This window comes from Ambystoma mexicanum, chromosome 2p (assembly GCF_040938575.1).
Source record: "Ambystoma mexicanum isolate Mex_15411 chromosome 2p, UKY_AmexF1_1, whole genome shotgun sequence".
Classification (NCBI taxonomy): domain Eukaryota; kingdom Metazoa; phylum Chordata; class Amphibia; order Caudata; family Ambystomatidae; genus Ambystoma; species Ambystoma mexicanum.
Genome location: NC_090923.1, coordinates 1,126,361,042 through 1,126,383,459, shown reverse-complemented (window position 1 = coordinate 1,126,383,459; position 22,418 = coordinate 1,126,361,042). Strand labels below are relative to the sequence as shown.

General features: G+C 49.9%; 1 protein-coding gene across 1 annotated transcript in view; it reads right to left on the bottom strand.

The window, feature by feature from the left end:
* TAF6L (TATA-box binding protein associated factor 6 like) overlaps positions 1-22,418 on the bottom strand; it is a 482,594-nt gene that overhangs the window by 61,379 nt on the left and 398,797 nt on the right. The window contains exons 7-8 of the mRNA XM_069645168.1: positions 12,183-12,403; positions 11,770-11,902 (exon numbers count right to left, since the gene is read on the bottom strand). Of these exons, the coding sequence (XP_069501269.1) occupies positions 11,770-11,902; positions 12,183-12,403 (354 nt within the window). The remainder of the gene's footprint in view (positions 1-11,769; positions 11,903-12,182; positions 12,404-22,418) is intronic.

Genomic DNA, 22,418 nt, shown 5'->3' with positions numbered 1-22,418 from the left:
AGTCCAGGTGTCCGGAGGCTCGGAGGACACACAATCGCGCTCGACGAGGAGTTCCATCGAGCGATAAGGTGGTGGGGCGTGCGCTCCAACATCGCCGGAAGCACAGACTTCCAGAGACCCCCGTACCAGGAGACGGTCACAACGGACACTTCTCTGGAAGGGTGGGGAGCCCACACCGGACGTCTTCACGCCAGAGGCCTGTGGCTACCGGAGGAGAAGATGCTACACATCAATGTACTGGAACTATGGGCAGTATTTTGGGCCCTCAAGTCATTCGTTCCGTCCCTCAAGGACAAGGTGGTGAGGGTCTTCACAGACAATACCACCACAATGTTTTACATTCGGAAGCAGGGGGGCAACAGATCCCCCGGCGCTCTCCAGAGGACTTGTGGCACTGGGCCGTTGCTCACGGGATGTTCCTCATTCCGTTTCAACTGGCAGGAGTAAAGAACACTGTTGTCGACTCTCTTAGCAGGGAGCTGTGCTCTTGCCACAAGTGGGAGCTTCGGCAGGATCAAGTGGACAACCTTTTCTTCAAATGGGGCAGTCCCCAGATTGATCTGTTTGAAACGACGACGAACACCAAGTGCTGGAGGTTCGCCAGCAGGTTCCCCCAGCCAGGGAGCATGGGGGACGCATTCTCCCTCCCTTGGGAAGGCCTGTTTCTGTACGTGTTCCCTCCGTTGCCACTGCTACTTTGAGTCATCAGTCAACTCGGACGGTAGCAGTTTAGGATGATCGTCGTCGCTCGCAGCAATCACCTCTGCAAGACGAGTAGGTGAGTTTCAGGCCCTGTCCTGCAAGCAACCTTACTTGACTTTCCACGAGACGAGGGTGGTGCTGCGGACGCACCCCTCCTTCATGCCCAAGGTTCCGTCGGAATTTCATGTCAAAGAGCCCTTGATGTTACCTGTGTTTTTTCCAACGCTTTAGTCACCGGCTGAAAGGGCTTTGCACATGCTGGAGAATTTGGAATTATTCTTTGTTGGAACTTTACGTTTTGTTAAAAGGAATCTGGGGAAGGGAGTCATTCCATGGAACCTTGAACGCTGTCCACTTGGAACCTTTTGATTGGATTTACCCTTTTGTGTTGGATCTGAACATTTGTGCATTTTGAGAACCATAGACAATATAGAGTGTAAGGGACAGAAAAGGATTTCGGGCACAAGACATATTTTGCTTTGGCCATCTTGACAAAGGACATACCCATTAGTTTTGGTTGAGGTAGGGAAATACCTCCCAGATTAGGGATAGTGAGGTATTTTCCAACCCCTTTACTATTTTAAATAAAAAGTTATTTTTATACTGTAAATTCAGTTTATTACAAACTTTATATTACATTTATGTCACATACATTTACAAGCATAAAACTATGCATCCAGGCGTCATCAGTTTCATGAGCTTACTCTGAACCAGCACAACTAAATCATCAAAATTTTGTCAAAATAATTAATTGTTGCGCAGGATAACAAAGTTCTTGCCTGGCAGGAGTGCCAGCCACCACTCCTCCATATTATTTTTTGGAGCATACTTCCCCAATAACAAACTTCTTTGATTTATTAGGGCTAAACATTCAATGCCCAAGTGTTTCAATGATTCTACGGTGTTTCCGCAGAATCGGCAATGATTATTTGGGGTATCCACTTGATGTTTCATAAACAATATTTCTTAAGTTTATATCCATCTTTGATCCCTCTTGGAGTCTTCCTTGGGTTCAAGCTGCTCTCATGGCTGTGTGCAGGCCCTTTACTTACTTCCAGTTAGGAAAGAGTCTTTTTGTTGCTTTCCCTCCATAAACATCTATGTAACCCACCAACCATTTTATATTGTTTTCAACTGGACCTGACTGTTTGTGGCAAGTAAAGCCTTTTTTCTTTACTTAACTTGCTTAGCTCATCAATTTTGGAGGCACTGATCAGTCCCTAAGGCTATCAGTGCAGGGAAACTCTGTCCTCGAATGTGACATTTCTGGTTTGTTTTACACTGCCCACATTACAGTGAGGTGCAGTGGGCATACTTTGTGTCACTTTCTCCTGGTGTTTGGCAACTTTATGGTTACTTGCACAATGTATCTAAGATGGGCTGTAGGCCGTGTATTTTTCAACCTGTTTTTTGACATTCTTATGTGACATTCGTGTCAGCTTTTGCATTTTACCGGATAATGCCTTTTAGAGTACCATATAATCTAAAATGTCAGTGCCATTATAATTTGCCCTGTTATTTGGCCACTATGTCTATATGCCTTCTTCCTGCCTTCTCAGGGACATATTTGCCATACCTGGTAAGATTTACTGGGCTAAGCGTCAACTTTTACAGAAAAAACAGCAGTACGAGTTTGTGGCCGGATATTGGGACTGAGACTGCTTGGTTGCAGATGTGGAGGCCGGAGGCGGCCCAGGATTGGGCAGCCCTTGTCAGTTTAAATGGTGCAGATCCTTGCCGTTGGTGGGCTCACGGAATGACTCCAGCTCGAATTCAGAATAAAAGGAGGATTCCTGTAGCCATTTTTCAGATCACCATTGGAGCCATACTGCAGCATCCTGCTGCAGACCCATAACTCAGTATTGAAGCCATCCAGCATGGTCTTCAACCATCCCAGCGAAGCACTGCTCCTTTGCTGATCTCCAGAAGGCCTTCAATAGTGCTTTAACCCCTGAACCGGTGAGAACAACCAATCTTGACCCCTGCTTCAGGATCCTACCCTTGGACGCCTTCAGAAGCACCCCAGAACCATCCTGTGGGCTGACCAGTTTCCTTGTAGGCTAACTTGCTGCATTGGTGGTCGTTCCGAGTTGGGACTCCACAGACCCTTGACTTGTAAAACAAGAGGCCTTCCCCCTGCAGTTGCAACTCTCCAGCATGTAGCAGGGCCTTGCAGGACAAGCTTTTTTGCTCTCAACTTGAGGGTCGACTTCCACCATTTGAACGCAATGGCCAATGCAGATTTCCTCCTGCAGTGTCCTGAGGCTCCTCTGAGGTAGTCAACAATATGGTAGTACTTTCATCATCGTTCCAAGGTCCCCCAGCTGTCCAGTGCCAGGAACCTTCTTACAAGAGCACGAAACCACCAACTAGTCAAACTTAAATCCCAACGCTGTAAGTGACCTGTGCACCAGCAACCCCTAGGCCCCCTCCAACAGAAAGAAGACAAAGCACATTAGCCCAGTGAATTCTGGAACCTCTGAAGTGGTCCCCGAGTGAATCAGGGTACAGAAGGTAAAGTAACACACATGTTTCTAACCCACTCCACAACTTCCATAGGGTTTAACGTGACAATGTCCTTGCCCTACCTCTCCCTGGCCTGACCGTGATCAGTGGATTTCTAGTCAATTATCCTTTGGGGTTCTTCTAAGGTGTTGGGATTTTGAGAGGACCGCCTAACAACTTTACTTCCTCTGAACTTAACTTGTAAAACACTTTCAAACTGTCTGTTGGCTTGGACAATAATTATTCAGACTACTTTAAAGACTCAGCTTAGTGTACCTTCTGCAGTTCAGTTGCTCTTCTCCTCCAAGCGCTTGCATGCCTCTTGCAATCTTCAGGGAGGCAGCCTGTTCAGATGTTGCTGATTAGTTCCAATTTTGGCCTCAGGGAATTCTGGTAGCTGTAGTCAATGCTGGTAGCCAGGAACCAACTCGCCTCCAATTGCACAATATAAATCCCACGGTGGGGGGAGGGGAGCGATAGGAAATACGTCGTCGGACCATCCCATCGAAAGAACTTTACCAGGTAAGAGAGTAACTTGTTCTTCGAGGGGATTGGGTCCTCCGACGTATTCCATATCTATGACAGACTCCCAAAGCAGTACCAAAGCAAGGAGGTGGGAAAAGAATTTAGAAAACAGAAATTTAGCATGCACAATCAAATTGCGGAGTAAAGGACCGCCTTGCCAAAGGCCAGATCCTGCCCCCGGATGGAATCGAGGGAATAGTGACGTACAAAAGTATGTACCGAAGCCCAGGTGGCTGCATCACAGATGAAGCGAATAGGAACACCCCTCTGCAGGGCAGTAGAGCCAACCATACCCCTGGTAGAATGGGCCTGTAAGCCGACGGGCGGGTCCTTACCAGCCAAGCGGTAACACTCAGAGGTAGCCAAAATAATCCAGCGAGACAAAGTCTGTTTCGTCACAGCCTGTCCCAAACGCTTTCCAGCGTAACCAATAAAGAGCTGATCGTCCACTCTGACCCGCGACATGCGTGAAATATAAAAGCTTAACGCTCTCCTAGGATCGAGCCTATGGAGCCTCTCCTCTTCCTTACCAGGATGTGGAGGAGGATAAAATGCCGGAAAAATAACCTTTTGGCCTAAATTAAATTCCGACACCACCTTCGGAAGAAAAGAAGGACGAACTCTAAGGACAACCCTGTCCTTATGAAACACAGTGAAGGGTGGCTTAACTGAAAGTGCCTGTAACTCACTCACTCTGCGAGCGGAAGTGACCGCAACTAAAAATACAGTTTTCAGAGTTAACAGTCCCAAAGGGCATGAATGCAAAGGCTCAAACGGAGCACCCATCAGAAACTTGAGAACAAGGTTCAAATCCCAACCGGGCACCTGGAAAGGTGACGGAGGGAACACATTAGTGAACCCTTTCAGAAACTGAGAAATTAAAGGAATTTTAAAATAAGAACACTCTTCAGACGAGCGCTTAAATATGGACAGCGCCGCCAGGTAACCTTTAATGGTACCCACTTGAAGGCCCCTGTGGGCCAAAGAAAGCAAAAAAGACAGAACCATGGGAATTTCACATGCAGAAGTATCCACATTCTTAACCCTGCACCAGTCGCAGAACTTTCTCCAACGGCAACGGTACAGGGGATTTGTTGCGGGCCTTCTGGCCGAAAGCAACACCTCCATCACGTCTTCAGGGAGGTCCCAATCCTTAGACCTCAACCTTTCAGGAACCAAGCGTGAAGGTTGAGGGACCTGACCTCTGGATGGGGAACCTGACCCCCTCCCATGAGAGCAGATCGTCTCGGTAGGGAAGACGACGTGGAGGGCAGATGGACAAGTCGAGAAGGTCCAGGTACCACGTCCTCCGGGCCCACGCAGGAGCAATGAGGATCTTCCGGGAACCGAACCTCCGTAACCTCCGCAGAACTTGCGGGATGACGGGGACTGGAGGAAACGCGTACAGCAGTGGGAATGACCACTCCACCACGAACGGGTCTCCTAAGGCTCCGTTCGGAGGAAATTCCCGCAAGCAGAACCTCTCTCACTTCGCAAAGGGCGAAGATCTCCAGGAGAATCTCCTGATCCAACTCCCACTCGTGAGAGATCGCGCTCTGCCTGCTCAGAGCATCCGGCGTCTCGTTTTCATCTCCTGCCAGATGAACTGCCGAGATCGGAACTTCCTGCTAGATTGCCCAGAACCAGAGCTGCATCGCCTCCCTGCACAGAGGAAGTGACCCTGCCCCCCCCTTTTTGTTGAGGTAGTGCATGGCCACCGTGTTGTCTGTCAGGATCAGGACATTCTTTCCTCGCACAGTCGGCAGAAAAGCCTTCAGGGCTAGCCTGACGGCCCTCAGCTCCAACAGATTGATTTGGAGTCTGGACTCCGACGGAGACCAACGACCGCTGACTGTCAACTCGTTGACATGAGCTCCCCATCCCGTGAGGGATGCGTCCGTCACGATCGTCACCTCCGGCCAGGGCAGCCAAAATGGAGCCCCCCTCATCAGATTACCTTCGTCGGCCCACCACAGAAGGTCCTGGGAGACCGAAGACGGCACCTGAACAGGGTCCGACATCCTGCCGGAGGACTGAGACCACTGGAGCTTGAGTGCCCATTGCAAAGATCTCATCCGCAACCTGGCCTCTGGCACCAGAAGAATGCAGGATGCCATGAGGCCGAGCAGTCTCAAGAACTCGAACGCTGGGAGAGTCTGGGCAAGTTGAAACTTGTGCACCATCTGCTGAATGTGATGAGCCCTCACCTTAGGAGGAAAACACTGCCCCAGGGACTTGTCGAGCACTGCTCTGATGTACTGGAGCCTCTGAGTTGGTGTCAAATGGGACTTCTTTAAGTTGAGGGAGAAGCCCAGCTTGTGGAGGGAGTGGCAGGTGACTGGCAGATGATACAGGACTTGCTCGGGAGAACACGCCCTGATCAACCAATCGTCCAGGTAGGGGTAGACGTGAATCCCCCCTTTCCTGAGGTGCGTTGCCACCACTACCATGAGCTTGGTGACGACCCTCAAGCGGAGGTCAATCCGAACGGCAGGACCCGAAACTGAAAGTGTGAGTCGCCAACCGCGAACCTCAGGTGCTTCTTGTGCTTTGGATGGATCGGCACATGAAAATAAGCGTCCTTGAGGTCGAGAGACACCAACCAGTCCTGAAGTTGAAGGGCCTGGAGGACTTGAGAGAGAGTAACCATCTTGAACTTGTCCTCCGGAGGAGTTTGTTCAAACCGTGCAAGTCCATGATGGGTCTCAATCCTGCGTCTTTCTTGGAAATCAAAAAATAAGGGGAATACCATCCCTTGTTCCTCTCTGCTACAGGCACCAGTTCTATTTCACCTTTCTCCAGCAGGGATTGAATTTCCTGCGCAAGGAGCGGATCCGGACTCTTCAAAGAGAGATTCCCCTGTGGATTGTCTTGAGGCCTCTGCCGGAAAGGAAGACAGTCACCGTGGGTTATGATCTCCAGAACCCACACATCTGAAGTAATGGCGCGCCACTCTGCAAGATGCTGCGCCAACCTTCCCCCAACCGGCGAACCATGGGACATGGCCTCATGACTGAGCTGAAGCGGCTGAGCGTTGCCTGAGGGCAAACAGGCAACGGCCCGAGCGGCCTTGGCATCTTGAGTACCTTGTTTTCCACCTCTGGCACTCCTACGGTGGCCCCTTTGACTGGCAGCTCCTCTCGTTTTACCAAAGGATGAGTAATAACGAAAGGAACCTCCCCTCCATTGCTGTCCCCTAGGACGAAAAGGCGGAGGTTGTCGAACTGCAGCACCCAACAACTTTGCTGCAGCTTTTGAAGTCTGCAACCTCTCAAGGCTCTCGTCAGCCTTGCTGCCAAAGAGATTTTCCCCGTCAAAAGGCATGTTGAGGAGCCGGGCCTGCACATCAGGAGCAAACCCCGACTTCCGCAACCACGCAAACCTGCGTATCACGTTACTCACCGCCATGGACCGGCTGACGCAATCTGCCATGTCCAAACCCGACTGAACGGCCTCACACATGGCATCCTTGCCATCCTGAACCATGGCAAGGAAACCATCTAGTTCGTCCCCTTCGGGAATATGTTCAGCCGCCAAGGAAACAGTTCCACAGAGTGTGCGTGAAACGAGACAAGGCACATATGGAGTTGGCTGCCTGAAGCGTCATATCCCCTGCAGAAAACACTTTCTTCGCCCGAGCTGTCAAAACGCTTGTCGTCCCTATCAAGTGGCATGGTAGGGTACGACACCTGCTTTGCCGGGGCCGAAGCCGCCTGCACCACCAAACTCTCCGGAGTACGGTGCTTGGACAAGTAGCAGGGGTCACTACTGGCTGGGCAGTATTTTCGCGGCAAAGACTTGCCCACTGCCAGGAGACTTTCCGGAGCAGTCCAAGCCGCCACCCTCCTCTGTAGAGCCATATGAAACAGCAGTACCGGGTCAGTTGGTGGACCGATGTCGAGGATATCCGTAAGGTCATCCTGAACAAATTCCCTCGGGGGAGCAGACCATCCTAATTACTCGGTGACCTTTGACATAAGGCGCCAGTACGAAGAATCGGCATGAGAGCCAGGCTCAGGCCTACAAAACTCCACCTACAGAGAGGTGTCCAGCCCACTAGCATCATGCAGAGACTGCCTCAGGTCCTCAAACTGGCTATGGCCCGAGAAAATCTCGTCTGGCGCCGTGTCAGGCACCATGCCATCATCAGAGCCCTCATCCACCTCTGAAATGAACTCCAGATGGCGGTAAGAAGGCACAGAACTTGAACCAAAGCCATGCTTGAACTTGGCCAGAGTCTTTCTAGGTGGTTCCACCGAGCCACGGGGTACCCCTGTCGACACAGCCTCGAAAGGCGTCGAGTGAATCGGCGTCGACGACAGACGCGGCGCCGACAGCATTGGCGGCGTCGACACAGGCCTCGAAGGCGGAGCCCCGAGCGTGTCCTTCGACATCCTGGGCGCCGACGGCATCTTCCTCTGAGGTGGAGCCTCGAGAGTCTGTCGACGACCTCTGCGCCACAGGCGTCTATGTCTTCTTCGAACACTTCACAGGTACACGCGGTCTTGAGCGCGTCGAGGATCGGGACCTGGAACGGGCATGACGAGAACAATTCCCCTTGTCCGAGCGGGACCTCTCCCGCAAATCGTGCCGACCACCCGAGCCCGAAGGTGTACGAGCGGTGTCTCTCGACCGATCACGACCGACCCCACTCGGGGGCGCGGACGGACCGGTGCCCTGCGATTCGAGAATCGCTAACATTTTCTTCCCAAAGGAAGCCCATTCCTCCGGTGTCGCATGCTTGGTGGGATAAGCGACCCGCCAACGGGCGGAGTCCTCGGATGAGGACGGGGAAGGCGACCGATGCCGGCGCCTCTGGGAATGCCTCGAAGAGGCAGAGGAGTGGCGGGACCGACTCCCGGAGCGAGAACCACTGGACTTTCGACGATGACGCGGAGAGTCGCCCCTCGAATCGTCCGTCGAAAGCCCCGCAGACCTCGACTTCCGGGGCTTGGACACCTTACCTTCCGACAACAACTTCTTGCGCTCCCGCAAGTCTTTGGATGTGAGCGATTGGCAGTCGACACAGTCATCCGTGTCATAGGCCTCCCCGAGGCACCAGAGGCAGGTGTCGTGCGAGTCCGTCACCAACATCTTGGACCCGCAGTCCCCGCATTACTTAAAGCCCGGACGCGGGGTGGAAGACGAGGTAGACATCTTCACGAAGAAATACTTCGCAAACACCAAAAAGGTTTGAAGAACCGAGAAACAACAGAAACTCCAAAGAGTCGAGGCGCGCCGAGATTCCCGAAGCGAACACGTTCGTGAAAAAAACGGAACTGAGGCTACGGGCGTCGTGCTTCCTACTTATAACATCCAGTGACGTGGGCGGTCAGAGGAGGTCCTTGAGGGCGGCGTATCGACATCAGCGACGCGGGACGCAGAAGATTTTCCAAAGCAGCACAGCTGTGGTGATTACTCTCATAGATATAGAATACGTCAGAGGACCCAATCCCCTCGAAACCAGCATTATGGCTCTCCTAAGTGGGGCATGGGTCACCCCGGTGCTGCGCCTCGGGAGCCCGGGACCCCGAATCAATATTTAGAAAAAGACTTTAAAAAGCTTTAAAGACGCCTAGCCTCCTGTATAAAGGTTTTATTGTGACATGGGACTCCAGGCCAATCTTTTCTGGGAAGGGTAGATTTTTTAAAATGTAGAGCCTTATTATTGTAAGGCTGTGTATTCTGTTTGAACTCCTTTCATTTGACCTATTGCTTTTCAAATTAGTTCATCAATTAACTTGTTTTTGTCTTTGCTTACTTTGCTACACTGATTGTTCTATTAATGATCTTACTGAGAATAAAAGTAAAGCTTTGGTGCTCTGTAGCCTGAGCCCCAAAGTGAAAATGTATATATTAGTAGTATATCTGGTTATTTACTTAACTGTGATTTTTTTATTAATAAGTTGTCTGAAGCCTAAATAAATACAACTGTATTGTATACATTCTGTCTAACTTGTGCTATTAAGAGTGCTCTGTTCGTCCTTAACTGAACCCTTCACCACTCGCACACTCTCCTAACTCTCAGTCTTACTGCTCAGTCACACTACATTGATATAGTTTGCTTAGACATTTGTGTCTTTCTCTGTTCACCTGAGTAGGCTGGCCTCTCAGAATCTAGCCAATGGGTTGATTCTGAAAATCCATTTTAAGGCCTCCATAGGATAAAATGGGTCCATTGTTTCCCCATGAACCTATAAACTAAACATTGGGACGTTCGAAGGACTGTGTGCCTTTTGAAAAGTCTAGTTGAATTTTTCCGATTTGTGTGAACATTCTATGGTCCTGCACGGCCACTTTCTGCATGTTAATAAACATTCAGAACATTTTAATTTGGGAGTAAGTTCATATGCACAATATTATTATAAATAATATATTTGTACATATAAATGGTGTGGACAGTTCCTTATGGGCTGATAATCAAAGGAGATTACTGTATCGTTCAACTAGCCCAATCCTCCTGGAGGGTAGCCTGAACTGCCCAGGACATTCCAATTTTTGAATAGCCAGAAACTCAAAGAGAAACACATTGTAAACCAAGTACAGTGATAGGCCTCAGCCCTAGAAATTGAGCCTAAGAATAATTTCCTTAATAGAAGGTGTGGGAGGGAAGTGAGTGTTATGCCTCACTGGTGTTATAGGCGTACAATCAACCCTCAGCCCGTAGTATAGAGAAGAGCGTGTGGTAAAAGAAAAACTCAAGAGGAGGTGGGAAATTGAAGCCATAATTCTGCAGGTGTTCCTGCCTACAATGTTGACAAGTGGCAGGCTTGCATCTCTGGAACAAACACCCCTGAGGGGTCATTTGTCCGGCCCCAATAAAGTCCAGCTGGCCCAGATAAATGCATGCCCAAAATGGATGTTGCCAATTCTTCTCCACATCAGCCTGTCATTTTGTCAATAATCCAGACATGCACACTTTCCAGCTGTACAAAGAACAGGAGCTTGGTACCAAAACGCCTGCAGCCTCTGCTGGACATCGCAACAACTTCTGGTACAGTTGCCACAAGGATTCTGTGGGCAAGCCCCGGCATCAGCACTCCAGAGCTATCCCTAGGAATAAGCCAGAGCAGGTCCTTGGTGCGCACAAGAGTGTTACCTGCAAAACAGGGGTTCCTAAGGTTAGCCTCTAGTGGAGCAGTTTCAATTTATCAGGATCATGAGGGCCCCTTTCCTAGCTGGGGATACACGAGAATGGATCACTGGCGGGCACTTTCTTTTAAAAAAGATGGGAAGAAGATTTTGCCTACCACGCATTTCTTCCCTTTTTTTACAGAGGCTTTAAAAGAAGTGAAGGTGGTTTTTGACACATGTCCCTGCAACACTTGAGCCAATCGCTCGCATCAGGAATAGGTCCCAGGCCCCACAAACCAGCCACTGGTGGTGATGCCCTAAACATTCCAAAGAGCATGCATGTCATGATGCTGAAAACCACCTTTCACCAGACCTGGAGGAGGCAAAAACCCTTTACACAACAGAAGCAAAGGGTGAAAGCTTCGTAAGCCAGAGTACCTGCCAAAAAAGCACCCAAAAATTAAGTAATCGTGTGAAAGAACCACATGTGCAAAAAGGCATCCACTGACACCAGTACAGAGAAATCCAAATGGCACTGGCATAGCCATGAGAAAAGCACTGTGAATGTGCTCTAGCTTCAGGTTTATAAGTGAAGGCTTCTGCTAAGCAAACGTCTAGTCCAATCCCAGTTGGAGCCAATTTCCCACAATGTTCTAGGAAAGTGGGTGGGGCTGTCTTGAATTGCATCAGAATATATCGTATCACTTTCTGCAGGGTTGTGATTTAAATTCACTCAAGTAACCTAAATGATAGTTTGTTCGATTTGCAAATAATTTGTCTAAAGAGCAGCGATATCATGGGAAAATCAAACCAAACATTTACTTACACTGTATTCATCCCCTGATTCACACCTCCCACCAAGCTAAAGACTTTGCTACTCATAGTCTCACTCGTCCAGAGGGAAACCAACTCACTTACCAATCCCATATTCCTGGTGTTCCCAGTGCCCATTTAAGTGCTCACCTTCCATCCTAGAGCGTGCAGTGCAACCACGGCCCCATAGTGTGAGCAGAGGGGCCGCACTGGGTCAACCAAAACCTTCTGCAGTGAGAGCAGGATTTGATGGTACAGGCCACTAACCAGATCACCGTGGGTCCTGTGGGATGAGACGAGAGATGGGCATGTTGGAGGCAGTGGACATGAAAGTATTACACCAAGCAGAGATTTTAAATCTGAATAGTTTGCCTGATCTTCTTCACTTTTAATGAACCCCTATCTCCCTCATTCCTACCTTTTTTCTAGCTCCCCCTTTCAAAAGCCATTCTCTCCCCACCCAGCCGCTACTCAATGTCGCATCGCCCCTACTTTCATTCACACTACACATTCATATTCCCCTCTCTTGTTCCCCTATAACTCCAGACTTGTCTTTCTCTTACCAGAAGATGTGGCTAAGCAGTATGGCAGCATAGTCGCGGAGGGTCCAGTGATCATTCAGAGGGTTAATGGAGGCAGCAAGGGGTTCTAGAGCACAGTACATGACACTGGAAATTAGACTTTTGACATAGGAGCCCAAGTAGAGATAGGGATTTTGCACAAGGCTACGCACCATGTGCAAGAGGCAGTTCAGCTGCTCCAGGTCGTGGCTCACGGACTTCACCTGACAGAGACACAGGAAATATTATTAGCGAGATCTGATCACACTTCAGTATGCCACATGCACATCCCACTCCTCGGAACACACATCAAACACATCCCATAGGTGGTAACATGCCCTCCATAGAGCCTGAGTTGGCAAGGTTACATCCAAAGAGAATCCAGAAAAATAGTCACCAGTGATAAATCATTCTGAAGGATCTGTGTCTAGTCTGCCCTGCAACCTGCTTTATTGATTTTTATATGTGTTGTTTTATAGGATTGTTTTGATATTTCTTTAGCCCTCTGCTATCATTTGGGTTAGGTTTGCAACTAGGTTTGCACCTAGAAAACTGCTAAATAAATAAAATATAAATCTGGCACAACTAAAATAATGTGATGTTATACATGCTTCTTAACCACCGTTACGTTTTACGTAATATCAGATCCATGGGTCATTATCCGATTACAAAAAGGACAAAGTAGTTGCTTCTGGGTTGACTAATTGAAGATGGAAGGAATCTTACAGGAGTGTAAAGAAATAGCAACCCAAAACCAAACGGTATAAATAATCCAAAAGGCCAAACAATAACTGCACCTCTTTTCCAGGGAAAACAAGGTTTATTACATGCAAAAAGGTTTCAGATGGTCCTGCAGAACCAAACTGACACTGAGCTCGTCACACACCAAGTAGTTACAGGTTATATAGCAGAAAACTTTGGTTGCATAGATTACAATGTTTTACCACCACCCTCATAGGCTAGCACCTATATAACATGCTGATGTCTCCCCACAGTGCCTGGACAGATTGGTTCCACTGTTGGGTCTGCTGCTGCTGCTTGGCACAAATTACTTTTTTATTTTCACCTTACCTCTATTCACAAAGTCGCTTGCAATTCTATTGGTGGAGGCTAGCCCAACCCACCCATTTCAGGAAGTGGTGAAATTCCGGATACCGCGCTCACCTGCACGTTCATAGTGAGAGCTCACGAACAGTGCTGTTCAGCTGTATCGGCGCTGTACCTTATTACAAGTTACGGCTTCCTTACCTCAATGTTGTACGTCCTTAGTGCTATTAATAAGATTAACATGTCTGTAGAAGCACGTGTATACCATCTGCACCGTAAGTCAGGTAGACCTAATAAGCTGAACCGCAGCCAGCTCTCAGCTGATTTTGTCACTCCTTCGATTGCACAGAATAAAAAAAAAGGTAAAGTGACTGCAAGCGACTCTGATCAACTGAAAATCACAGGCTTTTTCTCCTCTGCCTCCCAAGAACAAGAGAAAGGGGACATTATAAGAATTGAAACCTCTGTAGACTAATGCAGACTCCTTGGTTGACAAGAACTCTCTTCTTAACCCTTATGATGATCTTCAAAGAGAATAGCTGGGCCCTTCACAGACTGGCACCTTTGCCCAGATGTAAATGTTTATGATAACATTAATGGAACAAACTTCTCAGCCTCTCTTAACTTTGGTAATAGCCGCCGAATCAACTTATAAGAGCTCATCGCTCTCGCTCTGTTGTGCCAGACAAATATGTGGCGAATTTGGAAGCAATGGCTGCTATTCTGGATGCCGAGTTTGGATTATGTTTGACACTCATGAAAGAGCAGCATGAATTGAATACAGTGGCTGCCAAAATTGTAGATACTATCTTTAGCCAACAGCAATACGCCCATATCAACATCTCCCGCTCATTCCCCATCACTCTATGTAAACACTGCTGGTTACACACCCCCAGCCAGGCGTTCTCCTCAGGCCTAATGCAGCCACACTCGGTCTGGATAAATCCTGCCAGAGCCAACACATACTCCTGACCTCAACCACCACACCTACCGCTATGAAGCAGCCACTACACGAATTCTGCACCAGCTGCACACATACCTGGTGCGCACACGCACCTTTGGACTCTCTACTCTCTCTACTGACCCGAACTTCGGTTCCCAAGGGAGTTCAACCTACCAGCGCCTTCAGACCATACCAATGGTATATAAGGCGCTATATAAATGCAAAATAACATAACATAAGCGATTCTTTTGCTAATGCTATAGTTTATGAATCGCTTGATTTGGCTGATCCCATAATACTCGAGTCTACTGTGATGCAGCCGTTGGCAGGGCATATGGCTAATTAAGATGGCCCACCAGTGTTGAACTCGGAGTCAAAAGTACAAAATTGTAGTGCACCTGTTTCGCAAGAGGATGATGGGAACCGTGCTAATGTATTGGGCTCCATTGCTGATAAATATAATTCTGGGGAATTGGTCCTTTCTTATAGTTCTGACATTTCATATGGCAAGCACAAAATATATCGCTGTAAGAGCAACAATAAGAAATGGCAGAAACAAAATAAAGGGAAAACAGCAACTAGAAGGGATGGCGGTACCAAACAGCCAAGGAAAAACGCAGGTGCCTTAGCTGAAGGCTATACGAATGAACTTGGGTACACTGATTCCGCCTCTAAATAGGAGCAGGTCCCTGTGGCTCAGGGCACGTCGGAAGATCCCAAATCCACCCATCGTCCCAGTTTGAAAGGTCCTAAAGATAAAAGGCTTAATGCGCTGAACAAAGTTGTTGGTGTGTCTGATTTTAACCCTGTGCAAGGTGACCATGGAGGTTCTCCTCTCCACATTAGGACGTCTGTAAATGTTAGAACTGATAATTGCAGTCAAATTCTTTCCCCTGGGAGTGATGCTGAGATGAAATTGCAGAACACAAGTGATCAACCTTTGCTGTGCCCATTGGCCCCTAATCAAGATGCTATGGTCCATTGTGGGTGCCTTGGGGAAATCAATTAAATTGCTTAAACTATTCCCTATGGTGGATGGGCCGTTCTTAAACCATGGATGACTGTTAGAATTATTTCACCTTATACCTCTACTTTCATCAATTTCTACGACTGACATTGTTACAGTTCAACTACCTGACTTGCATAGTGAAACAAACTGGGCCCTGATACAATGTGTCTCTCATATTCTAGTCAATGCCTTATGCTGCATTCTGTACCTTTGTTAAATCTCGGATTTTATATTATTGTGCGTAAAATATACAGGCAGCCCTCCGGTGAGGTCGCACATCAGAAGAAGAACTGAAGTGATGTTCGACCACCGCACTCTTACCCCTCTGAGCGATTAAGTTTGTTAAATGCGAACCCCAAGTGTGAAACATATATGGCCTCTTTAGTTAATTTGGTACATTGTATTCCTGAATCTGTGCGTCTTCCAAGTAAACAAAATACAAGATCTTGGGAAGGCTGTCGTCTTTCCTGGAACACTAGGGGTCATAACTCCTTTTTGGGCATTGAAGTTCAGCTCATGTTATTCTACTGTGATATTTTTATGTTCCAGGAAACTTAGTTATGCAATACTGTGTATAATGGCAGCTTTAATACGATATCTAAATTTGCTTTTAGAAGCGGGAGAGGGCGCCCTTCTGGGGACTGTGTATTGGGGCACATTCGACGTTCACCTGGTTGAGTGAGGTCGGAGTCACATCCCCTTAATTATTACGGGCAGTGTTAATATACGAGGAGGTTGAACATTAAGTATTGATTGCTAACCTTTATGGCCCCTCCCCCCACCCCGATTTTACCAGGTTACTCACCGTAGTGACCACCTTACTCCTAGTCCATAGTCCCCTTTCCTCCATACTTGTGGGACATCTCTCCGTCCTGTGGGACGGGACCGGAGCACTTTGTAAAAAGCATCCACATTTTTTTCCAAAAATGTGTCCCTCCTCCCTTTCCTGCGCGGGGCCCGGCACGCGGCCGTAACCTCGCCCACCTTGGCTCCGCCCCAAGCATCGCCCATCAGTCCTTTTCTATCGCAGGGTCCAAGACCCATTAGCAATAACAGAGGAACCTTATTAGAGGGGACGGCGGGCGGGCGTATGGAGGAAAAGGAACTATGGACTAGGAGTAAGGTGGTCACTACGGTGAGTAACCTGGTAATACTCCTACGTCCCGTCCCCTTTCCTCCATACTTGTGGGAGATTCCCAAGCACTCCTTACAGGAACTATGGGTTGATGGAAATACCCCTTACTGAAACAGGTTCTTTAGCACAGCCTGACCAAACTGAGCGTCAGCTCTAGAGCTCATATCGAGGCAGTAAGGCTTACAGAAAGCAGATGGGGAGGCCCAAGTAGCTGCTTTAGCGATGGACTCCCAGGGAACATATTTCTGAAAAGCAACCGCGGCTGCCTTGCCCCGCACCAGGTGTGCATGGATACCTTTAGGAGGTTTCAGCTTTTGGACGGTGAAAGACTCCGTGATACAGGCGGCAATCCATCTGGAAATAGATGCCTTAGATGCCGGCCTTCCCTGAGGGTTACCGAAGGTCCCAAAAAGTTGGGAAGAACTCCGAAGCTCAGAAGTCCTGTCCAGGTAGAACTTAAGAGCTCTTTGGGCGTCAAGACAGTGTAGAACCCTTTCAGCCTCCGAGGCAGGGTTCGGAAAAAAGACCGGAAGGGAGATCGACTGATTCAGATGGAATTCGGTCACTACCTTCGGTAGGAAAGCTGGGTTTGTCCGAAGGACTACCTTGTCCTTGTGAAAGACCAAGAAAGGATGCTCCACCGACAATGCCTGGAGCTCACGCACTCTCCTCGCTGAGGTAACGGCGACCAGAAAGGACACTTTCCAGGACACGTACCTGAGGTCAACCGTCGCCATTGGCTCAAAGGGTTTATGGCACAGCGCCATCAGGACTACATTTAGATCCCAAGGTGAGTGCGGACTACGAACCGGAGGGTAGAGGCGTGTCAAGCCAGCTAAATGTCTCTTCACCGCCGGATTAGTTAGAGAATAAGAACACAGGTCTGTAGAAAGGTAAGCGGAAACTGCTGAGAGATAAGTCCTGCAAGACAGAACATGAAACCCTGACTTTGCTAGGGAGGATACGAAGGACAGCACCGTGTCAATCGTTGCCACCCTCGGATCCAACTCTTTCTCCAAACACCAATGACAGAACCTGAGCCATTTACTCTTGTATTGAGATCTGGTCGAGGGTTTCCTGGCTGCCTGGATAATGCGCATGTTATCCGCAGACAAACTCAAATGCTCTAAAGCCTTGAACTCAGGCACCATGCCGCCAAGCTGAGCGATTGTGGGGAGGGGTGCCACATCTGCTGTTCCCCTTGATGAAGAATATCTGGGGTTACTGTTAACCTGATCAGCGGAAACACCAACAGGTGTTGAAGTTCTGAGAACCAAAACATGTCCGGCCACCACAGGGCCATGAGCAGAAGGGAAAAGTTCACAGAGTTCTTCAGCTTCCAAATTGCCCGATGAACTAGGGGCAGAGGCGGGAAGGGGTACGCTCTCATGTTGTGCCATGGAATCTCGAGAGCATTCCCCAGAGAGGAGGCTCTCAGCCCCCCTCTGGAGGCATACTGAGGAAGCTTCTTGTTTACCGTCGTAGAGAAGAGGTCCACCTCCGGTGTGCCCCAACGCGAGAAAATCCATGAGAGGACCATCGCCTTCAACTCCCACTCGTAGCTGACCACTGTACGCCGCATGAGGTCATCCGCTGTGACATTCAGCTGGCCCGGGATGTGCACCGTAAGCAGCCAGACACCATGAAGCATGGCCCACTCCCATATCTGGATGGGCAGATCAACCAAAGGTGCCCACACCGCAGGCAACGAAACATTGTGCGGAAGGGGCATCCGGGCATTCCGGTCATAAACTGACCGATAAGGATGCGCACAAGGCCCAGAACCCAGCCCTACACCTGAGGCAAATGGTGCAGTTGTAGGGCTAGCATTCAAAATGGCCACCGCGGTCGTGGCGGGAACGGGCGCCATTTTGTCATCACCTGAGGGGAACTGCGGCACGTGAGGGAGTGAGGCAGGGGTCCCCGTCGATGGATCAGGGGGTCTTAACTTTAGCCTTAACATAAGGAACCTCGTAGAGCCGGTACTATGAGGCCTGGAATGTTTCTGCAACATACCAACCGCCAAATTAGCCCTCTCAGGAAGGACCTCGGCGCTGCCGGTAAAAGAAGAATTTTCCTTCTTTGCCCCCTCAACAGATCTGGTGTCGCCGCAAGAGCAGGAACGGTGAGAAACAACCTTCACCGATAAGGCCTTGCCAGACCCTCAGAAATGTTGGTAGCTTTAGCCTCTGTACGAGGGACCTCGGACCCAGGTCCGGTAACAGCCTTATTCGCGCGGGCCTCGAACATCTGTTCGGTAACACCAAGCACCACCAAGGCCTCGGGGCGCAACCCGGCGTAAGAGCCAGTCATCCAAATACGGATACCCATGGATACCCTGGAGACAAAGATAGGCCGCAATCACAGAGATCATCTTCGTGAAGACATGCGGCGCCGAGCTGAGGCCAAAAGGAAGCACCCGAAACTGGAAGTGCTCTTCTCCCAAAGAGAAGCAGAGGTATCTCCTGTGTGGATTCCAAATCAGGATATGCATGTAAGCATCCTGAAGATCCACCACGCTGAGCCAATCGCCCATCTGCAAAGAGGAGCGTATCTGGCCGGGCGTGATCATCTTGAACTTCTCTTGGGGTAGGAAAAGATTGAACTGGGAAAGGTCTAGGATGGTGCGCAGGACAGCCTGGTTGGGTTTGGGCACCGTAAACAGCCAGGAGTAAAAGCCCTCCCCTCACTCCCCAAGGGGAACGGGTTCCACAGCTCTGAGGTGCAGAAGTTTCTGAACCTCGGCCTTGAGGGAGGGTGAGCCGGACAGCTGAAAAGGAGGGTTGAGGGGTGGGGCAGGGGGTAAAGGCAAGACCCATCTGTCTTCTGTGATCGTCTGCCACGCCTCCCAATGAGACGCAATGCGTCCTCCCACCGGGGTCTCGTGCGAGCGCGGAAAACCCTCATTTGGCAGGCTTATCGGTGGCGGTGCCACCTGAACCTGATGAGGAGGCTGAGGAGCGGGAGAAAAACCGCATACACTGTTGTCTACGGCGGTTATTCCCCATAGGAGTATCCACTCTGTGAGATTTGCGGTCGAGGAAGCCCCTAAAACCAGAGGAAGGTCGACTTTGCGACAACAGTCTGTGGGATTTGAAAGGAGCTTTAACCAGAACAGACAATGATTTAGCCGTCTGAGTGCTATCCTGGGTTTTGGTGAGCTCTACATCAGTAGAAGAGTGAAAAAGCTCCTTACCATCGAATGAAAGGTCCAGTACCTTGTCTTGCACTTCCTTCGAAAACTTAGGGGCATGCAGCCATGCTTGCCGCGAGGTATCAACCCCAAGCATCAGGCCCCGAGCCAAGGTGTCTACGTGATGAGCCGCAGCCTCCAGGAGATCCTGGGCCAAGACCCTGGCATCGGAAAGGCCACCTCTGAAATCTTCCAACTTCTCGACCGGAATGTGCTCCTCAAACTCCGACAGACCTTTCCACATCCGCATGTTCGCTCCTGCCAAAATCAATTCTGCATTGGCCTGCCTGAGCTGCAAGGCCGAATTGGCAAAGATTTTCCTCCCTAGGGAGTGCAGGAGCTTGTCCTCCTTTCCCAAGACTGGAGTAGCCGTCGCGGAAGAGGATGCTGCAGGTCTGGATTGCAACGTAGCCACAGCCACCACTGTGGAGGAGGGAGGCGGACAAGACGACAAGGCCACTTCTTCCAAAGAATGCAGCCTGTACCTCACTTCAATCTTTTTATTGACAAAAAGTCCCAATTGTGGCTTTTCCCAAACTCTTCGGACCTCGGCCAGAACGTCCTTCTGCAGGAACAGGCCGGTACGCTCCAAGGGAGACAAGGTGAACACCCCAGAAAGCACGCCCTCCTGCGGAGCAGGTGACTCGGGCACCGGAACATCTAAGAAACTCATCATGTCCAGCACCCGGTCATGGAAAGCTCTGATAGAGCGGGAAAGGTCCTTGTTGTCCTGATCGCCTTGAGGGTCATCTGACAGGTCAGGATCCGGCTGAGCCGTGTCAGGCACTGCCTTGTCCACTGGGGACAATGGTGGCAAAGGCGGAAGAGCAGGGGGAGGCACCACGGCAAGGGAGGTGCCGGCGGAACCACCGGAGGAACAGGTGGAGCCGGAGGCGCAGGTGGACAGATCTCCTTGAAAAGCCCTTTGAAATATTCCCTCATGTAGTCGGTGCGCATAAGCGCTTGAAATTTACCGAAAAAGGCGTCCTCAGGAGATTGTTTCGGAACCTGAGGAGACCTCTCATGAGGTGGACAAATCCAGGGACGTAATGGAGAAGGGTGCCACACCGGCCCCTCCACCGACGTATCCACATAAATCAAGGGAGCCACCCCCGCGGGCAACGAAACATTGTGCGGAAGAGGCATCCGGGCGTTCCAATCATAAACCGGCCGTTAAGGATGCGCACAAGGGACCTTAGGTTCACCCAAAGGACCGAACCCTACACCAGGGGCCGATGGCATAGTTGTAGGGGTAGTACCTAAAATGGCCGCCGTGGTCGTGGCGGGAACGGCCGCCATTTTGTCCTCATCTGAGGGGAACTGCGGCACGTGAGGAAGTGAGGTAGGGGTCCCCGTCGATGGGTCAGGGGTCTTAATTTTAGCCTTAACGTAAGGAACCTCGGCAGAGCCGGTCCTATGAGGCCTGGAATGTTTCTGCGACATACCAACCGCCAACTGAGCCTTCGAAGGAAGGGCCTCGGCACTGCCGGTAAAAGAAGAACCTTTCTTCTTTGCTCCCTCAACAGATCCGGTGTCACCACAAGAGCGGGAACGGTGAGCAACCGCTTTCACCGGCAGGGCCTTGCCTGTCCCCTCAGAACTGTTGGTAGCCTTAGCCTCTGTACGAGGGACCTTGGACCTAGGCCCGGTAAAAGCCTTATCGGCATGGGCCTCGAACATCCGTTCGGTAACCACAAGTCCAGCCAAGGCCTCGGGGCACACCCCGGTTTTATTTTTGAGGGAAGCCGAAAGAGAGGCCTCAGAGCAAGCTCCGGTACCCCACGACTCAGTAGAACTGGGCCTACAAACAGCGCCCACAGGAGGGGCCTCGGAGCGTACTCCGGTGTACACAGGCCCCTTACGGAGACCCTCGGAGAAAACTCTGGTAGAATTATTAGGCCCGACAGGCACCTCAGGGCGAACCCCGGTAACAGAGCGATCAACGCCCCTCCCAGCCCGAGAGGAACCTGGGAAGGTATCCCCCGGTCGGGGTGCTCTGAAAAGTAAAGAACTTACCAGGCGTTTCTTCTTCTCGTCGATGAACGCCTGAAAATGAGAAGGAGGAGTTTGTCCGAACACCTCCTCCCACCGCTCCAACTGACGTTGAAGTGCCCGGACCGAAAGGGAGTCACAGTAAAAACGGGAGTCCCAACGGTGTTCCGGACCCAAACACTCTGTTTAGAGGATGGGGAACCGCCCTCGCGAAGCGACGTTGACACGATGAACAGTCTGGAAAATCTATTTTAAAAGACATAGACAGACTAGTAAACGAACGCTAGCGAGAGCCAGAGAGGAAAACAGGGAAGAAAATCTTCCAAGGATGCAAGTGCGTCCGGCCCCGATCGTGCAGAGAAAAGGACTGATCGGCGATGCGCGGGGCGGAGCCAAGGTGGGCGGGGTTACGGCTGCGTGTCGGGCCCCGCGCAGGAAAGAGAGGAGGGACACATTTTTGGGAAAAAATGTTGATGCTTTTTACAAAGTGCTCCGGTCCCGTCCCACAGGACGGAGATATGTCCCACAACTATGGAGGAAAGGGGACGGGACATAGGAGTATACCTTTTCCATTCAATCCACCATATAGATAATCATTGATAAATGGAGATTTGAACACCCTACGGCATGCATCATTGTAGTAGGAGATTTTAATTCTTACTGTTCCCTTGGGTCTGCTGACTTTCCTCTTTTTAACATTGACAAGAACACCACCTGGACTCTTGCTCCATTGTTGAGTGGGGTTTGTGTGACTGGTAAACAGTCCAGCTCACAATGGGGAAAGGATAAACAATGGGTTAAATTTATGTGGAGTTTTGAATTGCAATAGTGAAACGATCCTTATTCGCAGCTACTGACATCATTGATACATGGACCAGTGGAAAATGTCTTCGCGGATTGATTACATATTTTTGCACTAT